This window comes from Anolis sagrei, chromosome 2, assembly GCF_037176765.1.
Source record: "Anolis sagrei isolate rAnoSag1 chromosome 2, rAnoSag1.mat, whole genome shotgun sequence".
Lineage (NCBI taxonomy): Eukaryota > Metazoa > Chordata > Lepidosauria > Squamata > Dactyloidae > Anolis > Anolis sagrei.
In genome coordinates, this window is record NC_090022.1 from 164,659,481 (window position 1) to 164,677,955 (window position 18,475).

An 18,475-nucleotide genomic window follows, 5' to 3' on the forward strand; every position below is an offset into this window, starting at 1 on the left:
ACTGTTATTGAAGGGACCAAGGGATTATAATGGATCAGTAGGAGCTCTGTACAATCAAATCAAATCAGAGGATTGGGAGCAGAGAAAGGCAGGGGGATCCCTGATTTGAAAAAAAATGCTAATTTTCTTTTCTTTAAGGTACCTAAAGTTTTCGGATTCAGTGTGACATTTCATCATATGCAAGAGCAAGCGCAGAACTATTTTTCATTTTACACAAAATGCACAAAAATGTTTTTTTTTCATAAATTGAGAAAAACAATATGAAACAAAATTTGAAAAAAAATCTGTTGCCGGTTGGAAAGTGCTATTTCAGATTAATTGTGGGTACCAACTTGGAAAGTAGTTATACACCAGAAGCTTCTTTTTTGTGGCTACCGCAATTGCTTGAGACTCTATGGGATACTCATTGAAAAACTAGAGCAAAATGTGCTTCCATGTGGTGGAGGCTCCTTCTTTGGAGTCTGGATGGCCATCTGTTGTGGGTGATTTGAATGCAATATTCCTGATTCTTGGCAGGGGGTTGGACTGGATGGCCCACGAGGTCTCTTCCAACTCTTTGATTCTATGATTCTATGATTCTGATAGAACCAATTAGGAAATGGCATTTATAACCCAGGAACAAAAATCGTTTTTCATAGACATATCATCAAAAACTGGCAAAACTCTTGGTCAGCCGGAAAAAAAAAACATTCTAAGCTTCACACTGATCCACAAAAGCTTTCAGGACTGCTTATGAATGCTGCCTTGGTCCTTGCCCTGCAAAGAACTGGAGATAGGCTGAGCCCAAGCAGCTGCAAGACCAAAGTTTGAATGGTTGGAGGAGTTCATCTAGAGCAGGGGTCCTCAAACTAAGGCCCGGGGGCCGGATACGGCTCTCCAAGGTCATTTACCCGGCCCTCGCTCAGGGTCAACCTAAGTCTGAAACGACTTGAAAGCACACAACAACAGCAACAACAACAACAACAACAACAACAACAACAATCTGATCTCATCAGCCAAAAGCAGGCCCACACTTCCCATTGAAATACTAATAAGTTTATATTTGTTAAAATTGTTCTTCATTTTAATTATAGTATTGTATTTAAGTGTTTTTTGCACTACCAATAAGATATGTGCAGTGTGCGTAGGAATTCATTCATGTTTATTTCAAATTATAATCCGGCCCTCCGACAGTATGAGGGACTGTGACCTGGCCCTCTGTTTAAAAATGTTGTGGACCCCTGATCTCGAGCCCAGATTACCTGCATGGCCTTGCTTTGGTGTGAGCCGGAAATACTGGGCTCAGGGCTGCTGTCAGCCACATGCTCCATGCTGTTCTGCTTTTGGAGACGCCGACCACCCTTGGTCTGGGTTGGGACGCTTTGAGTGCGCTGCACTTTGCTCCGGGTTTTGGGTGGCTGCACAGGGGCCAGTGGCTCTTCCTTCCTTTGGCCCTTCTGTATGCTGGTCATGGACTGGCTCTTGATCAAAGGGCTGTGCTTGTCCAGCTCCCGCGGTGGCACAAATCCTGGCTTCTGGTTTTCTGCCTGTCTGGAATGGCTGGAAACATATGGGAAGCAGTCAGCACATAATTCTGATTCAGGATGAGGAAAAAGGAAATGCTTATGCTCCTTCTCCCATTTGGCAGCCCTCTAAAGTGCCTTGAACCCTTAGCCCTGCTGCTACCACAATGAAAAATGGCACAACAACAAGGTAAAAAATAAAACGTATAAACAGTAATTAAAACAATAAAACAATCCATTATACATCACAATCCCTAAAAACAATCTAGTGCTCAATGTTTACCAGATCAAAGTCCGTAAATTCAAATTCCACATTGTCCAATCCGTTAATTCTAGTCGTCGCTTGTCCGTTATCTATCCGCCAGATTACCCAAAGGCCTGGTCCCAAATCCATGTTTTTAATTTCCTTCTAAAGGAGAGGAGGGATGTCGATGACCTAATTTCCCCAGGGAGTGAGTTCCATAGGTGAGGGGCCACCACCGAGAAGGCCCTGCTCCTTGTCCCCACCAATCTCACTTGTGATAGAAGTGGGGCCGAGAGCAGTGCCTCCCCAGAAGATCTTAAACTCTGAGGCGGGACGTAGAAGGAGATGCGTTCAGACAGATACGCTGGGCTGGAACCGTATAGTATTTACAACAACTAACAGTTGTACAACAACTAACAGTTAAATTGGACTAACAAACAGACAAAGGGGAATTACATTTTCACTCAACATTCACACACATGTTCACGCATTCATCCTCAGGCATTCAAATATTACCATATCATTTTCTCCCTCCTTGGAGAAGCACTTGTTAGGCCAGAACTTGCTTTCCTGCATCTGGTCAACATACAGTTCCAAAACTTCCCTAATGCCATAACTTCAACACACTGAAATGCCAAAACTTCTTTCCCTAAGAACAATGCCAAGGACCGGATATCTGTTTTCCATACAGCAGAACCTGATTCCCTGCACAAAATCTAAGACTCCAAAAGTGCACTTCTTCCTCTTCCCTTGAGAAAGAAGGCCAAAGTGACCAGACTGCTCCCATGCAAATCTGCCACTCTCGATAGGTACACTACCTGTCTCCTTCCCATGGAGCAGAGCATAGCGGGTGGAACAGACTCCTCAGGTCTGCAACACTTTGAACATTATTAGACTGAGTCTTTTATGGGAATATTCTGTTGATGTAGTCCAAAAGTTGTAAACTAATGATAGACTTCTTCCATCCTGGCTCCATATATTTATTTATTTACCGCTTTTATAATCCGCCCTTCTCACCCTACAGGGGACTCAGGGCGGATTACAGTGTACACATATATGGAAAACATTCAATGCCAATTTTAACATACAACATATACAGACATACACAGAGGCTATTTAACTTTTTCTGGCCGCCAGGGGAGCTGTCGCTTTCATCGTCCATCTGCGACACTGATGAAGTATTTCCGTATTCCCCGCATGCTTTTTGCTGGAGTGCTTTGCTAGAGTTTTTTTATGGCCTCATAAATTAGTTAATTTAGCCTCCCCACACTTTAAGGTGGTACCTAATTTTCCTACTTGACAGATGCAACTGTCTTTCGGGTTGCAAAGTTCGACAATGGGCTACACAATTGGTTGGAAACCCACTCCAACCCAGGCTGGCTTCGAACTCATGACCTTTTGGTCAGAGTGATCTTAATGCAGCTGACACTCAGCCAGCTGCGCCACAATCTCGGTCTCAGTTTCCTGGCCAGATGTTGACTCTTCTTGATTCGTGTTGATTTTATGTTAACTTCCTTCTTAACATAAGAATATTGCAAACATTTCCTGAACTTGAAATATCAAGTGTTCTTATCACAGTTTACTTTTAGCAGGTTTTAATCACAGTCCAGTAGTTAGTCATTGCAGGCCTTAATATTATACTGGTGTCTTCAAAATTAGTAGCTCCATCCATACATTCATCTTCCATTCATTCCCACACATCATATTAAATTCACATTTATAAAATCTGCACATTAAGTTTTTGTGACACAGGAGGCATGACACTGCCACCACCCCACCTCCGCCTGAACCCACATGGCGATCCCAAGATGCAGTCCCCACAGGGCCCATATGTGGAAAGACGCAGACCTTCCTGGAAGTTCCTGATTATTCCATATATTATTTTAACTCAGAATAAGCTTGGCTTTCCAGCTTTATTCTGGGTGAAACCACAAAGATCTTGGAGTCCTCGTAGACAACAAGTTAAACATGAGCCAACAATGTGATGTGGCGGCAAAAAAAGCCAGTGGGATTTTGGCCTGCATCAATAGGAGCATAGTGTCTAGATCTAAGGAAGTAATGCTACCCCTCTATTCTGCTTTGGTTAGACCACACCTGGAATATTGTGTTCAATTCTGGGCACCACAATTGAAGAGAGATATTGACAAGCTGGAATGTGTCCAGAGGAGGGCGACTAAAATGATCAAGGGTCTGGAGAACAAGCCCTACGAGGAGCGGCTTAAGGAGCTGGGCATGTTTAGACTGAAGAAGAGAAGGCTGAGAGGAGATATGATAGCCATGTATAAAATATGTGAGAGGAAGTCACAGGGAGGAGGGAGCAAGCTTGTTTTCTGCTTCCCTGGAGACTAGGACGCAGAACAATGGCTTCAAACTACAAGAAAGGAGATTCCATCTGAACATGAGGAAGAACTTCCTGACTGTGAGAGCCGTTCAGCAGTGGAACTCTCTGTCCCGGAGTGTGGTGGAGTCTCCTTCTTTGGAAGCTTTTAAACAGAGGCTGGATGGCCATATGTCAGGGGTGATTTGAATGCAATATTCCTGCTTCTTGGCAGGGGGTTGGACTGGATGGCCCATGAGGTCTCTTCCAACTATTTGATTCTATGATTCTATGACTAGCCCGGTACAGCTCTACAGTTTAAGTTATGGAAATCAAAATATGCATAACATAATCCGCCCAAATTTGATATTTTAAATATTTTAAGGACTAACAGTTCTTCCTTAGGCAAGAAACCACATGATGCACAGAAAGATGGGTGGGGGCCTCAGAAAATGCCCCAGAGGCAATGACTTGCTACCTAAAATCCAAATCCACCTGCCCATGAATTATCCACACCACCCATGTTCCAGGGAAAGAAAGTCCACTCAGGGTTGTGGTGCTTTCTGATTCGCACTAAATATTGGGCCAGATCAACCTTCCACATCTGGTTGCTGAGTTCCCTTAAGAGTCAGTTCTCTTCTTTTTCCTAATCTTCCTCCTTACTCTCAATTTGGTGTGTCCCCCTCTCCAACCATTAGCAGAAGCAGTCAGTCATTACCTTGCCACTGTGTTTGGTCCAAGTCGAACAGAGACAGGTACTGGTGTTCCCTCTTGTATGGCATGAAGGATGGTGGGCAGAGGCTCCAAACTCTCCTGTGTTCGCTTGCAAAAAGCACAACAGAAAGGTTGCGGTAAGACAGCCTACTCACGCCACCCAGGAATTAGACTTGCAGAAATTGCAAATTGATCTCGTGGTTTGCCCAGAGACTGACAGTAAGAGTTCCTCTCACTATGGCCAATAATAATAATAATAATAATAATAATAATAATAATGTATTGTTGAAGGCTTTCATGGCCAGAATCACTGGGTTGTTGTAGATTTTTTCAGGCTATATGGCCATGTTCTAGAGGCATTCTCTCCTGACATCTATGGCAAGCATCCTCAGAGGTAGTGAGGTAGTCCTCAGAGGTAGTCTTCAGACTCCACAGAGAAGCCATTGAAATCCACAAGCTCAATTTCAACAGAAAGGAGGAAACCCTGAAAATGAAAAAAATCTAGCTACCAGTATTAAAAACTCTAAAATTACAACGGCAAAACAACAGAGAAGAAACAATCTGGGACATCTAATCACCTCTCAACAAAAGATTGCCCCAGGTACTGCCAGGCCATCAAATGCTAATCAAGGTGGTCAGTTGAAACATTCACACCTAGCTCCAACAGACAAGAGTCCTTTGTCCCACCCTGGTCATTCCACAGATATATAAATCCATTTTTCTAGTTCCAACAGACCTCACTACCTCTGAGGATGCTTGCCATAGATGCAGGCGAAACGTCATGCCTCTAGAGTAGTGGTTCTCAACCTGGGGCTTAAAAAGATTTAATTCAAAGTGCTGGTTAAGACCTGTAAAGTCCATGTCCAGGGTATTTGGCAGATCTCGTCTCCCAGCTGTAAGGATTTCTGGGAGTTGAAGGCCAAAAACATCTGGGGACCCCAGGCTGAGAACCATCGCTCTAGAACATGGCCATATAGCTAAAAAAAAAACACCCACAACAACCCAATAATAATAATAATAATAATAATAATAATAATAATATCAACAACAACAACAACTTTATTTTTAAATCACCCTCTCTCCCCAAGGAGACTCATGGGGCTCACATAAAACCATTAAAACCCATTAAAATAATTAAATCACTACACAGCACCTTCTGGATCAGTTTTAAGACCTTTCTTCTTTAGATGACTGCTTAAAAAGAACAGTTTTCGCCTACCACCAGAAGCACAGAAAGGAAAAGGCCTTTCTGTCTTGCCTGGGCAGTGATGTCAACTTTGAGGGGCAGCCATCAAGAAGGCCACATTTGGTGTTCCTACCAAATGCACTTGCAATGGTAATGGGACTTAGAGAAAAGCCTCACCTGAGGATCTCCAGGCCTAGGCAGATTCACACTGGGAGACGAGATCTGCCAAATAGCCTGGACATGGACTTTACAGGTCTTAACCAGCACTTTGAATTAAATCGTTTTAAGCCACTGATGAGCTGTAAGTACAGGCAGACAGTTCCAGGGAACTGCAAAAGAACACTCTCCCCCATGAATTCAGAACCAGGCTTCTCTTTATTCTATTTTGTACCCCAACCACAAGGGATTGGGATGGCCAAGAGGCTAAAATGCCAGTCTGAGCATTGAACTACCCTGTGCCAAGCCCATTGTGTGTAGGATGCCCCCACATTTAGAAAGAAGCAACTAGTAGTACTGGTTCTAGAGAGGAGAACATGTTGCAGAGCAGTGAGTGCAGGATGGACAGCTCCAGGGCTAAGTCGATGGAGTCATCAAAGGCAACCATGTGGATAGCACTGCCAGGACTTGATACACTGCTGAGGAAAGACTTCATGGAGCCCCAGTTCTGCTCCAGAAACTCATTCATGAAACTCATATAGGCTTCCTTCTCCCCAAATCTGCAGGAAAGAGAATGACAAATAATTAACATAATCATCATCATCATCATCATCATCATCAACAACAACAACTTTTTTAAGCCACCCTCTCTCCCCAAGGAGACTCAGGGGGCTTAAATAAAACCATTAAAAACCCATTAAAATAATTAAATCCCCACACAGCACCTCCTGGATCCGTTTTAAGACCTTTCTTCTTTAAATGACTGCCTAAAAAAAATCTTCGATGACTAGGCCTTATTTATTTATTTATGTTATTTTTATCCTGCCCATTTCAGTCCAAAGGTGACTCAGGGCGGCATACAGACCGGCAACAATTAGATCTCTCTCTCTCTCTCTCTCTCTCTCTCACACACACACACACACACACATATGTATGTATGTGTGTGTATATATATATATATATATATATATATATATATATATATATAATAGGCCTTTATTTGTACCCCGCTACCATCTCCCAAAGTACTCGGTGCGGCTTACATGAGGCCGAGCCCAAAAAACAATAAAACAACAACAACAATAATACACAAAATAAAGCAAAAACAATCAGTAACATTAACAACACGTAATGACACAGTTTTTATATTGTGGCGAGAGAGAGAGAGAGACTATTTCCTCTTTTAAAAACCTCTTTGCTGCCTTATACTGATTCAGTTTCTTCTTTTATATTGGCTGGGACTTTCTGTGTGCTGTTAAACCATTGTACTTTATATCACAGGCAATGAAACACTCTTGTGTATAACAAAGTAACACAGTTTATTTATAAATGTGGTTACATTTGTGTTTTGTTGCAATCTTGAGGCTTACAGTCAGTATCATTTACTTGGTTAACTTTTCTGAGTAAACTATCAATGTGTCATATTCACAAACATGTTACTTGCGTTACACACTCTTGGCTGAATTATATTCTGAACTAAGGCAACACTAGCCTTCTTTATGTTCCTTAAAATTCGAGCTGTATTTAACTAACTGCTTCTCTATATCAGAAGTCTTTAACACATAACTGCTTATTTCTATCAGGCACTCAAAAACCAACTTTCCTCTTCACACACAGATTCCTACACACACACACACACACACACACACACACACACATATATCAGTTAAAGCAATTAAATCACATTATAAATACATATAAGAACCATAAAAGCTATAAAAACGATAAAAATCTATAAAAAACAAGAACGTCTTCCAGTCCAGTTCCTCATCCGTTTACATCATCTCAGCTGTTCCGTGTTCAATTTTGTGTTTATCTGGTCATGCTGAAGCTCCAAACGCTTGGTTTTCACTCTTTTCTGAAAGGTCAGGTAGAGTCCGATCTAATATCCCTGGGACAGGAGTTCCACAGCCAAAAGGCCGCCACTGAGAAGGCCCTGTCTCTCATCCCCACCAGATTCCTCATCACTGGCACTGATGACCAAAGAAGACCAATGATAACAGTTCCTGCTGATCTCTTAATCCTCCACATCTCTTCATCCTCTTGGTCTGGGAAGTAAAGTGACACACAAGCCAACCCACCACAAGTCCTCCCTCATTCTGAAGAACTTGTGATGAAAGTGATAACAGGTCACAGGTGTACAGTACAAAGCATTCCTGCATAAATGTAATGCGGGTTTCACAGACCACACATTCCCTCAGGCATCAATGCATATCTCACATGGCTCATTCTGCAAACATTTTAAAAATACACAGGGATGTGAGGTAGCCAAGAGATTGAAGAACCATTTTGTTCGTGCCATGGTAGAAATTGTGGATATACTTGATACCCAGCACAATGATTATGATAATGATTATCGTTTTATATACTACTTTTTCACTCTTAAAGGAGACTCAAGGGGTGTACAGTGCTAAAAAGAATACAATGAATAGTTTATGCCCAAGGATATAAACATTAAAATAGAATTTTATAATAACTAATAACTATGAATTTACAACCACTGAAGAATAGAAGGAAGTCAAACTATTTATATATTTAATAATAATAATAATAATAATAATAATAATAATACACGGTTGCCGGGAGACTAGGGCCGAATTTGAGACCACTTCAGCTAACTCGGGGAGGGAAACTGCAGAGTCACGGGGTGGACGGTACACCAGCAGAATCCCCAAGCTGTCTTGGGTTCCCACCTTTAGGTGGACACACTCAAACCCAGGAGATTGTGGAACGGTGCATCTGACCAGAGCGATGGACTGCCTAAAGATCACCACAATCCTTCCTCCCTGCCCCCCCCCCCCCGAATCTAGCCTGTTGGTGCATCCTGAAACCTGGTGGGCACAACTGGGTGAGATTAACTCCACCCAACTCATCCAACTACGTCTCGGTGAGGCAAGCCAGATCCGCCCCCTCATCCAAGACCAGGTCCTGGATGACGGATGTTTTACCGTTGACGGATCTGACATTCACGAGCAGAATCTGAAGTCCAGAGGGTCTGTCATGGAGACTACAACACCTAACCTTCTCCAGGGTTGCGCTTCTCCCTGGGTACTTCAACACTTTTTCTTTTTCCTTTTCTGTCTCTCTCTTTTTAAAAAATCCTCTCATTTTCCAAGCTTTCCTATCCAAAAATTGTTCTTACTCTTTCGTTGTTTTACTTTCTATCTATTAATGATACAACTCAATAAAATCTATTTTAAAAAATTAAAATAGAATTAAACATAAGAATATTGAAAATAAATAAATATTGAAAACCAATTAAAATAAATAAATAAAACCTCAATGAACCAACCCAGTTTTGTAAAGCTCTACTGCAGATCTCAGGACCTCATCACATGGAGATTTTCAATCCGGACGATAGCTGGGGGATTCACCATCACTCGTGGAAAGTGTAATGGTGAACATTGGAACCTATTGCCACACATCCTGCATCATTCCTACCTTATCCCACAGGGGGAAGTGTCACTGCCTGGCTTCTCTCCCTTGTTTACTATGACATTGGATTTCATTTAAGACATGGAACCCTGCCGGAAGTAGATTGACATCGTGCGATGTGATCTGGCAGAATCCATGCCTCACAAGTGAGATCCAAGGCTCATAGGGCAGGCAATTTTGCCTGTCTGATGAGGTCCATAAGAAGCTGCTTAAAAACATTCCCCATAGCGAAACAAAAAACAAAAAGAAAAACAAAAAAAGGAAAGGAAAGGAAATAAAAGGAAAGGAAGGGGAAGGAGAGGACACAAAAGTAGCAGCAGCTGGTAAAACCTGGCAAAATGCAGAGAGCTATGTTACAAGAACTCACACTGTTTTAGACCAATTTGGGTGACACCAAAAATGACTATTGAGTGACGTGCATAACTGGTTGAAGGAAAGTATCCCATCCATGTCATGCATTCTACAAGCACAGAGAAACCATTCCCCATGCCAGTGCTGTGATTGCGAATCTAGCTTGTTTCTTTGGAAGCCAGCTTCCAAGTTTCACACTCAACCTCTTTTCCTGAACCCAAGCAGGAGACCCCAATTACCTACGTGGTAAAGTTGGCCAAATTCTGGATTACTTTGGCCACCAAGGTGAGGGTGCGGGAGGTGGCATCGTTCGGGTATGCCTGAGTGAGTCCAAAGAGGCTGGGGGACATGATGGCTGGGCAGAGGAAGCGTAAGAAGAGGGAAGCTGAAATGAGTCGCTGGCCAATCCCAGGTTTGCCCCGCAGTTGACATGCCTCTTGCCAGGCAGTGAAGACCTCACTCAGCTCGGCAGGAAAGGCACTACAAAGAAAAAGAGCAGGATGACATGCGGGAAAAGCAGCTTAATGACAATAATTTTTGAACCAAAGGGCCCAATATATCAGGATGGAATGGAGTGGTGACACTGATATGTTTAAATGTTTCTTTTGCATTGTATTAGATACGTAAAGGTTTTCCCTGTCGTGTCCGACTCTGGGGTGTGGTATTCACCTCCATTTTAAGCCGAAGAGCCAGCATTGTCTGTAGACACCTTCAAGGTCATGTGGCCGGCATGACTGCATGGAGCACCGTTACCTTCCCGCCGGAGGTACTCACATTTGCATGTTTTCGAACTGCTAGGTTGGCAGAAGCTGAGGCTGACAGCAGAAGTTCACCCCGCTCCCCAGAATCGAACCTGCAACCTTTTGGTCAACAAGCTCAGGAGCTCAGCGCTTTAACTCATTGTGCCACCGGGGGCTCCATTGTATTAGATATTAGCAGGATAAAGGTAACTTTTATACAATAATTCCTTAGTGCTTGACTGTCCATTTCTAAGCCGAAGAGCCAGCATTGTCCGTAGACACCTCCAAGGTCATGTGGCCAGCATGACTGCATGGAGCGCCGTTACCTTCATTCCGGAGCGGTACCTATTGATCTACTCACATTTGCATGTTTTCGAACTGCTAGGTTGGCAGAAGCTGGGGCTGACAGCAGAAGCTCACGCCGCTCCCCAGAATCGAACCTGCAACCTTTCAGTCAACAAGCTCAGGAGCTCAGCGCTTTAACCCACTGCGCCACCAGGGGTTCCATGGTATTAGATATTAGCAGGATAAAGGTAACTTTTATACAATAATTCCTTAGTGCTTGACTGTCAGTTGCTTATCCCATTGTGGTTGGATGGGATGGAAGTCAGACATATTTGGCAATTGTTGGATACTAATACATTTTTCTTATTTAAAGAACATGTAGCAAAAGATCCTGGAATATCCTTGAGACAATCAGATGCCAACTCTGCACGCACGCACACACACACACACACACACACTTCAATGCATCTCATTGACAGTTTTAGAAGGGAGTGAGTAAAAGCTCTGCTACATCTAAGCAACCCTGGAGCTACAACATAACAGCCTTAAAACTATTATTATTATTATTATTATTATTATTATTATTATTTATTTATTTGTACCCCGCTAGCATCTCCTGAAGGACTCGATGTGGCTTACAAAGGCCGAGGCCTCAACATAACAACAACATAAAACAATACAACTCAAAGCAAATCAAAAACATAAAGCAATATCAACAAAACATTACATCATAAACACAGTAAAACCAAGGCCAGGCCAAGTAGTGGGTACAGATTTAAAAGTGCTAGGTGTGATAGGCGGCATATTGGTTTCTCTGATTTTATGACTATTTGGCAGGATGGCCAACATTTGACAAGTTCTACGACACTAATTTCAAACTTAAGTCCCATGGGTCAAATCCAGCCCGCTATGTCAATTTATGTGGTCCTCCAGATAGAATTATAGAATCGTAGAGTTGGAAGAGACCACATGGGCCATTCAGTCCAACCCCCTGCCATGCACAAAGTACCTCCAACAGATGGCCATCTAGCCTCTATTTAAAAGCCTCCAAAGAAGGAGATTCCACCCGAAGGAAGTTCTTCCAAATCTTCAGGTGGAATCGCCTTCTACCAGAACTCTTTCTACCAGAACTCCAACTCCTGTATTTGTTATAATTCAACACCATGACTAGAGCTGATGAGAGCTTGATACAGTAGCATCTGGAAGGCTACAGATTGTTCTATGTATTGTTGAAGGCTTTCATGGCCAGAATCACTGAGTTGTTGTAGGTTTTTTCGGGCTATATGGCCATGTTCTACCGGAGCCCCCGGTGGCACAGTGGGTTAAAGCACTGAGCTGCTGAGCTTGTTGATCGAAAGGTCACAGGTTCGATTCCGGGGAGCGGCGTGAGCTTCCGCTGTCAGCCCTAGCTTCTGCCAACCTAGCAGTTCGAAAACATGCAAATGTGAGTAGATCAATAGGTACCGCTCCGGCAGGAAGGTAACGGCGCTCCATGCAGTCATGCCGGCCACATGACCTTGGAGGTGTCTACGGACAACGCTGGCTCTTCGGCTTAGAAATGGAGATGAGCACCACACCCCAGAGTCAGACTTAATGTCAGGGGACTACCTTTACCTTTACCTATGGCCATGTTCTAGAGGCATTCTCTCTTAATGTTTTGCCTGCATCTATGGCAAGCATCCTCAGAGGTAGTGAGGTCTGTTGGAAACCCTGGAGATCCCACAGATATATAAACCCAATTTTCCTAGTTTCCAACACACCTCACAACCTTTGAGGATGCTTGCCATAGATGCAGGTGAAACGTCAGGAGAGAATGCCTCTAGAACATGGCCATAAAAAAGCCCAAAAAAACCTACAACAGATTGTTCTGTTTAGTTAGGATAGTGGGGTTTGATGTTTGATAGAGCCATCTTGAATCCCCATGGGGAGAAAGGCGAGATATAAAATAAATAATAAAATAAATAATAAAATAGATCTAAGATTTGTAGATATGATGTCTGACTTTAAAATGTCTTCTAAGTCTCCCCCAGACTCAGTCATAGGTGCTGTTGAGTTGCAAGTCCTATTATCTCCAGTCCACATGGCAGATCATCAAAAGTGATGGGAGTTATCATTCAATAACACCGAGGCACCCAAATAGGATAAAAAGAGCACCAATATAGTTGGCCCTCTGTATCCATTAATTCTCCATCTCTTTGAAGGCAACCATGAAGCTGATGTGGCCCTCCATGAAAATTAATTTTGACACCCCTGTGCTAGGACCTCTTAGAAACTCAGAGATGCATGGCATGTGATCACAGCAGTGACTCACTGACATTTTGTCCTCTTTATTAGAGACCCTTCTTCAAAATCTCAAATAAGGATGAGCTTCTCAGCCTGCACTACAGCTAGGGACCAACACATCTTCAAATACTCTACTTTTAAAAATTGCTCTTAACCAGGGATCTTCAAACTATGGTCCAGAGCCAGATACGGTCCTCCAAGGTCATTTACCCGGCCCTCGCTCAGGGTCAACTTAAGTCTGAAATGACTTGGAATCATAGAATCAAAGAGTTGGAAGAGACCTCATGGGCCATCGAGTCCAGCCCCCTGCCGAGAAGCAGGAATATTGCATTCAAATCACCCCTGACAGATGGCCATCCAGCCTCTGTTTAAAAGCTTCCAAAGAAGGAGCCTCCACCACACTCCAGGGCAGAGTGTTCCACTGTTGAATGGCTCTCACAGTCAGGAAGTTCTTCCTCATATTCAGATGGAGTCTCCTCTCTTGTAGTTTGAAGCCATTGTTCCGCGTCCTAGTCTCCAAGGAAGCAGAAAACAAGCTTGCTCCCTCCTCCCTGTGGCTTCCTCTCACATATTTATACATGGCTATGATATCTCCTCTCAGCCTTCTCTTCTTCAGGCTAAACATGCTCAGCTCCTTAAGCCGCTCCTCATAGGGCTTATTCTCCAGACCCTTGATCATTTTAGTCGCCCTCCTCTGGACACATTCCACCTTGTCAAGATCTCTCTTGAATTGTGGTGCCCAGAATTGGACACAATATTCCAGGTGTGGTCTAACCAAGGCAGAATAGAGGGGTAGCATGACTTCCCTGGACCTAGACACCATGCTCCTATTGATGCAGGCCAAATCCCATTGCCTTTTTTTGCCGCCACATCACATTGTTGGCTCATGTACTTGAAAGCACACAACAACAACAATCCTATCTCATCAGCCAAAAACAGGCCCACACTTCCCACTGAAATACTAATAAGTTTATATTTGTTAAAATTGTTCTTCGTTTTAATTATTGTATTGTTTTTAAGTGTTTTTTGCACTACAAATAAGATATGTGCAGTGTGCATAGGAATTCATTCATATTTTTTTCAAATTATAATCCGGCCCTCCAACAGTTTGAGGGACTGTGACCTGGCCCTCTGTTTAAAAAGTTTGAGGACCCCTGCTCTTAAGATTAAATGCAGAATCCTCCTGATCCATCAGAAAGCTCATACATACATTCAGGCAGTGTCAAGCAGAATGTGTCTACTATAAAGGGGCCACAAGGGATCTTGAAAGAGACTTTTATGTTCGAGCAAATCTGGGAAGGAGAAGCCTATCTCAGTCTCCCTGTACCAAAGGAAAGCCTAGTTAGACCTAGTGAGGAAAGTTTTTCCCAACACCCCTGCTCAAATGCTCACTGGATAGACTCAGCAATCTTCCGGAAGACCTCTTCACAGAGATGCTGTAGGTTGCTGCGGTTGTCCGCAAGGTCAAATGGTGCACATTTGCTGGGGTCCACTTCACACTTGTCCTCCAGAGAACATGGCAGGGCAACAATGTCACCTGTAACATACATACACAACCCTGTATGATTCAGCTACAATCAAACTATGTCAAGTTACCTGTGGATTAGTGCATGACCCAACATTCAGAAGAAAACAAAGACGTTGTGTTTTTTTAGATGACAGTTCTCAAAATCACCTACTGAATATACTCATGTATAGATTTAGAACTGTTAGTCAAAAATCTGACCCCAAAACATCTGGGTTGACATCCTTAGGTCAGTGTAAGGACTGTACCTTAACTCTTATCACTCCCTTCTCTGTGGCTGGATCCACACTGCCATAGAATCCAGTTTTTGATCCCAGATTATCTGTTTTGAACTGGATTATATGGCAGTATAGACTCATAATCCAGTTCAAAGCAGATAATCTGGGATCAGATACTGGATTATATGGCAGTGTAGATACAGCCTGAGTAGAGTGGCAAAAGGTTAGAGTATAGGCAAGGTAAACACCTGCTGCCCCAGAATTCCTAACAGAACCTATGTCAATGGCAAAGAAAAAGAGGGGAAATTAGATGAGTGTGAGAACTTCAGGACCTATTGTGGCGCAGCTGGCTGAGTGTCAGCTGCATTAAGATCACTCTGACCAAAAGGTCATGAGTTCGAAGCCAGTCCGGGTTAAATTGGGTTTCCAACCAATTGTGTGTAGCCTGTTGTCGACCTTTGCAACCCGAAAGACAGTTGCATCTGTCAAGTAGGAAAATTAGGTACCACCTTAAAGTGTAGGGAGGCTAAATTAACTGATTTATGAGGCCATAAAGAAGACTCTAGCAAAGCATTCCAGCAAGGAAGCATGCGGGGAATGCGGAAGTGCTTCATCAGCGTCGCAGATGGACGATGAAAAGCAACAGCTCCCCTGGTGGCCAGAAAAAGTTAAATAGCCTCTGTTTTTGTCTGTATATGTTTGCATGTCAAAAAATTGGCATTGAATGTTTGCCATATATGAGTACACTGTAATCTGCCCTGAGTCCCCTGCGGGGTTAGAAGGGCAGAATATAAAAGCTGTAAATAAATAAATAATTCTGCTGGGAACATCAGTTTTACCCTAGATTAGTGGTTCTCAACCTGTGAGTCCCCAGGAGTTTTGGCCTGCAACTTCAAGAAATCCCCGCCGGTTTACCAGTTGTTAGGATTTCTGGGAGTTCAAGGCCAAAACATCTGGGGACCCACAGGTTGAGAACCACTGCCCTAGATATTGACAATCTTCACATTGACAGAGATCAAGAACCTTCTTAGGCTCCTTTACACTGCCATATAAACCAGAATATCCAAACAGATAACCCCCTGTCTGCTTTGAACTGTGTTATATGAGTCTACATTGTCATATAATCCAGTTCAAAGCAGATAATCTGGATTGTATATGGCAGTGCAGATGGGGCATTTGAGATATGAGGACAAGAGGCTGATCTGTGAGAAAACTCAGATCTTACAGGTCAATTATTCTCTTACGAATATTATTTTGACCATCAGTTTTTCCAGTGGCAGAGGGTTCCACAAATCACTTTAATGAATTGAATCATAAGGACTAGTTCCAAAAAATCCTCTAACATGACCTTAGGCTAGATCAACCACCTGGCATTTTATTCTATATGAATATAGCAGTGATAAAAACCTCCTAAACTAGTATCTGCTGCAAACACTAGGCCATAGCCTCTCTTTTGCCACCAGCTGTTCTCTCAACTTACCTAGTGTGGCCAAAAGATATGGGCCTCCCACCAGCTTCATGTACTCATCAATGGCCTTGGTTGCAAGGGTGTTCTCGCGGAAAAGCAAGGCTTCTCGTTCATCGAAACGGTCCAGCTCTGCCAATCCCAAATCAATCAGAAAGTCCTACAACATAGAAAGGGGAAAATATATTATTTATCCATTAATTTATTCACTCATTTATTGCATTTATTGTTTTTCTTCTAGAGCAGGACCCAAGGGATCTATAAGTTCCCCAATGTGAATCTATAGTTAGCTTCCAATGGAGTCTTACCACAGGACGTAGAAATTCCTAGGAAGATGTATTGTTGGAGGCTTTCATGGCTGGAATCACTGGGTTGTTCTAAGTTTTTCGGGCTATATGGCCATGTTCTAGAAGATGGCCATATAGCCCGAAAAACCTACAACAACCCATTCCTAGGAAGATTTTCTCTCAGGTTAAAAATGTTTTATTTGCAGTTTTTCACTCTCATAAGGGAGGGATGACTAAACATGATTACAGCTCTTTGAGTCCACCTTAGCTGCCATAGCAATATTCTCCAGCATGTATTGTCGAAGGCCTTCATGGCCGGAATCACTGGGTTGTTGTAGGTTTTTTCGGGCTATACAGCCATGGTCTAGAGGCATTATCTCCTGACGTTTCGCCTGCATCTATGGCAAGCATCCTCAGAGATACCTCACTACTTCTGAGGATGCTTGCCATAGATGCAGGCGAAACGTCAGGAGAGAATGCCTCTAGACCATTGCCATATAGCCCGAAAAAACCTACAACAACCTGGAAAACTGTTAGTTGGGAGACCTGGAAGAAGTATTTCCTTTGCAACATGCTTGCCATAGATGCAGGTGAAACGTCAGGAGAGAATGCCTTCAGACCATGGCCATATAGCCCAAAAAAACCTACAACAACCCAGATTCTCCAGCATCTTGGGATTGGCAGTTCAAAGAAGGGTACTTTGAATTCTCAACTAAAGATCACTGTTGAATCACGAAACTACAAACTACAGAATGCAGCTGTGGCAATTAAGATGGAATCACAGTGTTATAAATGAGTGTGGACAGTCCTCAAGTTACGAACAAGATAGGTTATTAAGTTGAATTTGTTTGTAAGTCGGAACAGGTACTTTTTAAAGTGTAACTCCATATGTGTGTGTGTGTGTGTATGTGTGTGTGTGTGTGTGTGTGTGTGTGTATATATATATATATATATATATATATATATATATATATGGCATAGGTAAGGGTTGACACCCCTGTAGTGTTTGTTCATCTATCTGTTCAGAAGATTTCACTTCACTTTCTGTCCCAGAGCCCCCAGTGGCATAGTGGGTTAAACCCCTGTGCCGGCAGGACTGAAGACCAACAGGTCGCAGGTTCGAATCCGGGGAGAGGCGGATGAGCTCCAGCTCCAGCTCCTCATGCGGAGACATGAGAGAAGCCTCCCACAAGGATGATAGAAATATCAAATCACCCAGGCGTCCCCTGGGCAACATCCTTGCAGACGGCCAATTCTCTCACACCAGAAGCGACTTGCAGTTTCTCAAGTCGCTCCTGACACAACAAAAAAAACAACAAAACAAAACCTTTCTGTCCCTGTGATAACTGGATTGGAAAAAAATGGCTTGTTGTTGAAACAAGGATTGATGACAAAACTTCAATTGATAATTCAACAGGAGTGAATTTCCCTTTCGAGGGGTAGCAATTTCTTACTTCCTGTTGTCTCACCTCCATGCTTAACTCTGAGTTGTTTGTAAATCGGATGTTTGTAACTTGGAGACTGCCTATATAGCAGCGTTTCTCAACCTGGGGGTCGAGACCCCTGGGGAGGGGGGTGTCACGAGGGAGTGTCAGAGTGGTCACCAAAGACCATCAGAAACACAGTATTTTCTGTGGGTCATGGGGGTTCTGTGTGGGAAGTTTGGCCCAATTCTATCATTGGTGGGGGTCAGAATGCTCTCTGATTGTAGGTGAACTATAAATCCCAGCAACTTCAACTCCCAAATGTCAAGGTCTATTTTCTCCA

General features: G+C 43.0%; 1 protein-coding gene across 3 annotated transcripts in view; it reads right to left on the minus strand.

Moving 5' to 3' along the window:
• The window catches only part of RASAL3 (RAS protein activator like 3), an 81,665-nt gene that overhangs the window by 9,836 nt on the left and 53,354 nt on the right, over nucleotides 1–18,475 (minus strand). For all 3 annotated transcript variants that reach the window (XM_060763537.2, XM_060763536.2, XM_060763538.2), the window contains exons 10-15: nucleotides 16,437–16,581; nucleotides 14,606–14,750; nucleotides 10,149–10,385; nucleotides 6,478–6,679; nucleotides 4,782–4,885; nucleotides 1,242–1,539 (exon numbers count right to left, since the gene is read on the minus strand). In XM_060763537.2, coding sequence (XP_060619520.2) covers nucleotides 1,242–1,539; nucleotides 4,782–4,885; nucleotides 6,478–6,679; nucleotides 10,149–10,385; nucleotides 14,606–14,750; nucleotides 16,437–16,581 — 1,131 coding nt within the window. The remainder of the gene's footprint in view (nucleotides 1–1,241; nucleotides 1,540–4,781; nucleotides 4,886–6,477; nucleotides 6,680–10,148; nucleotides 10,386–14,605; nucleotides 14,751–16,436; nucleotides 16,582–18,475) is intronic.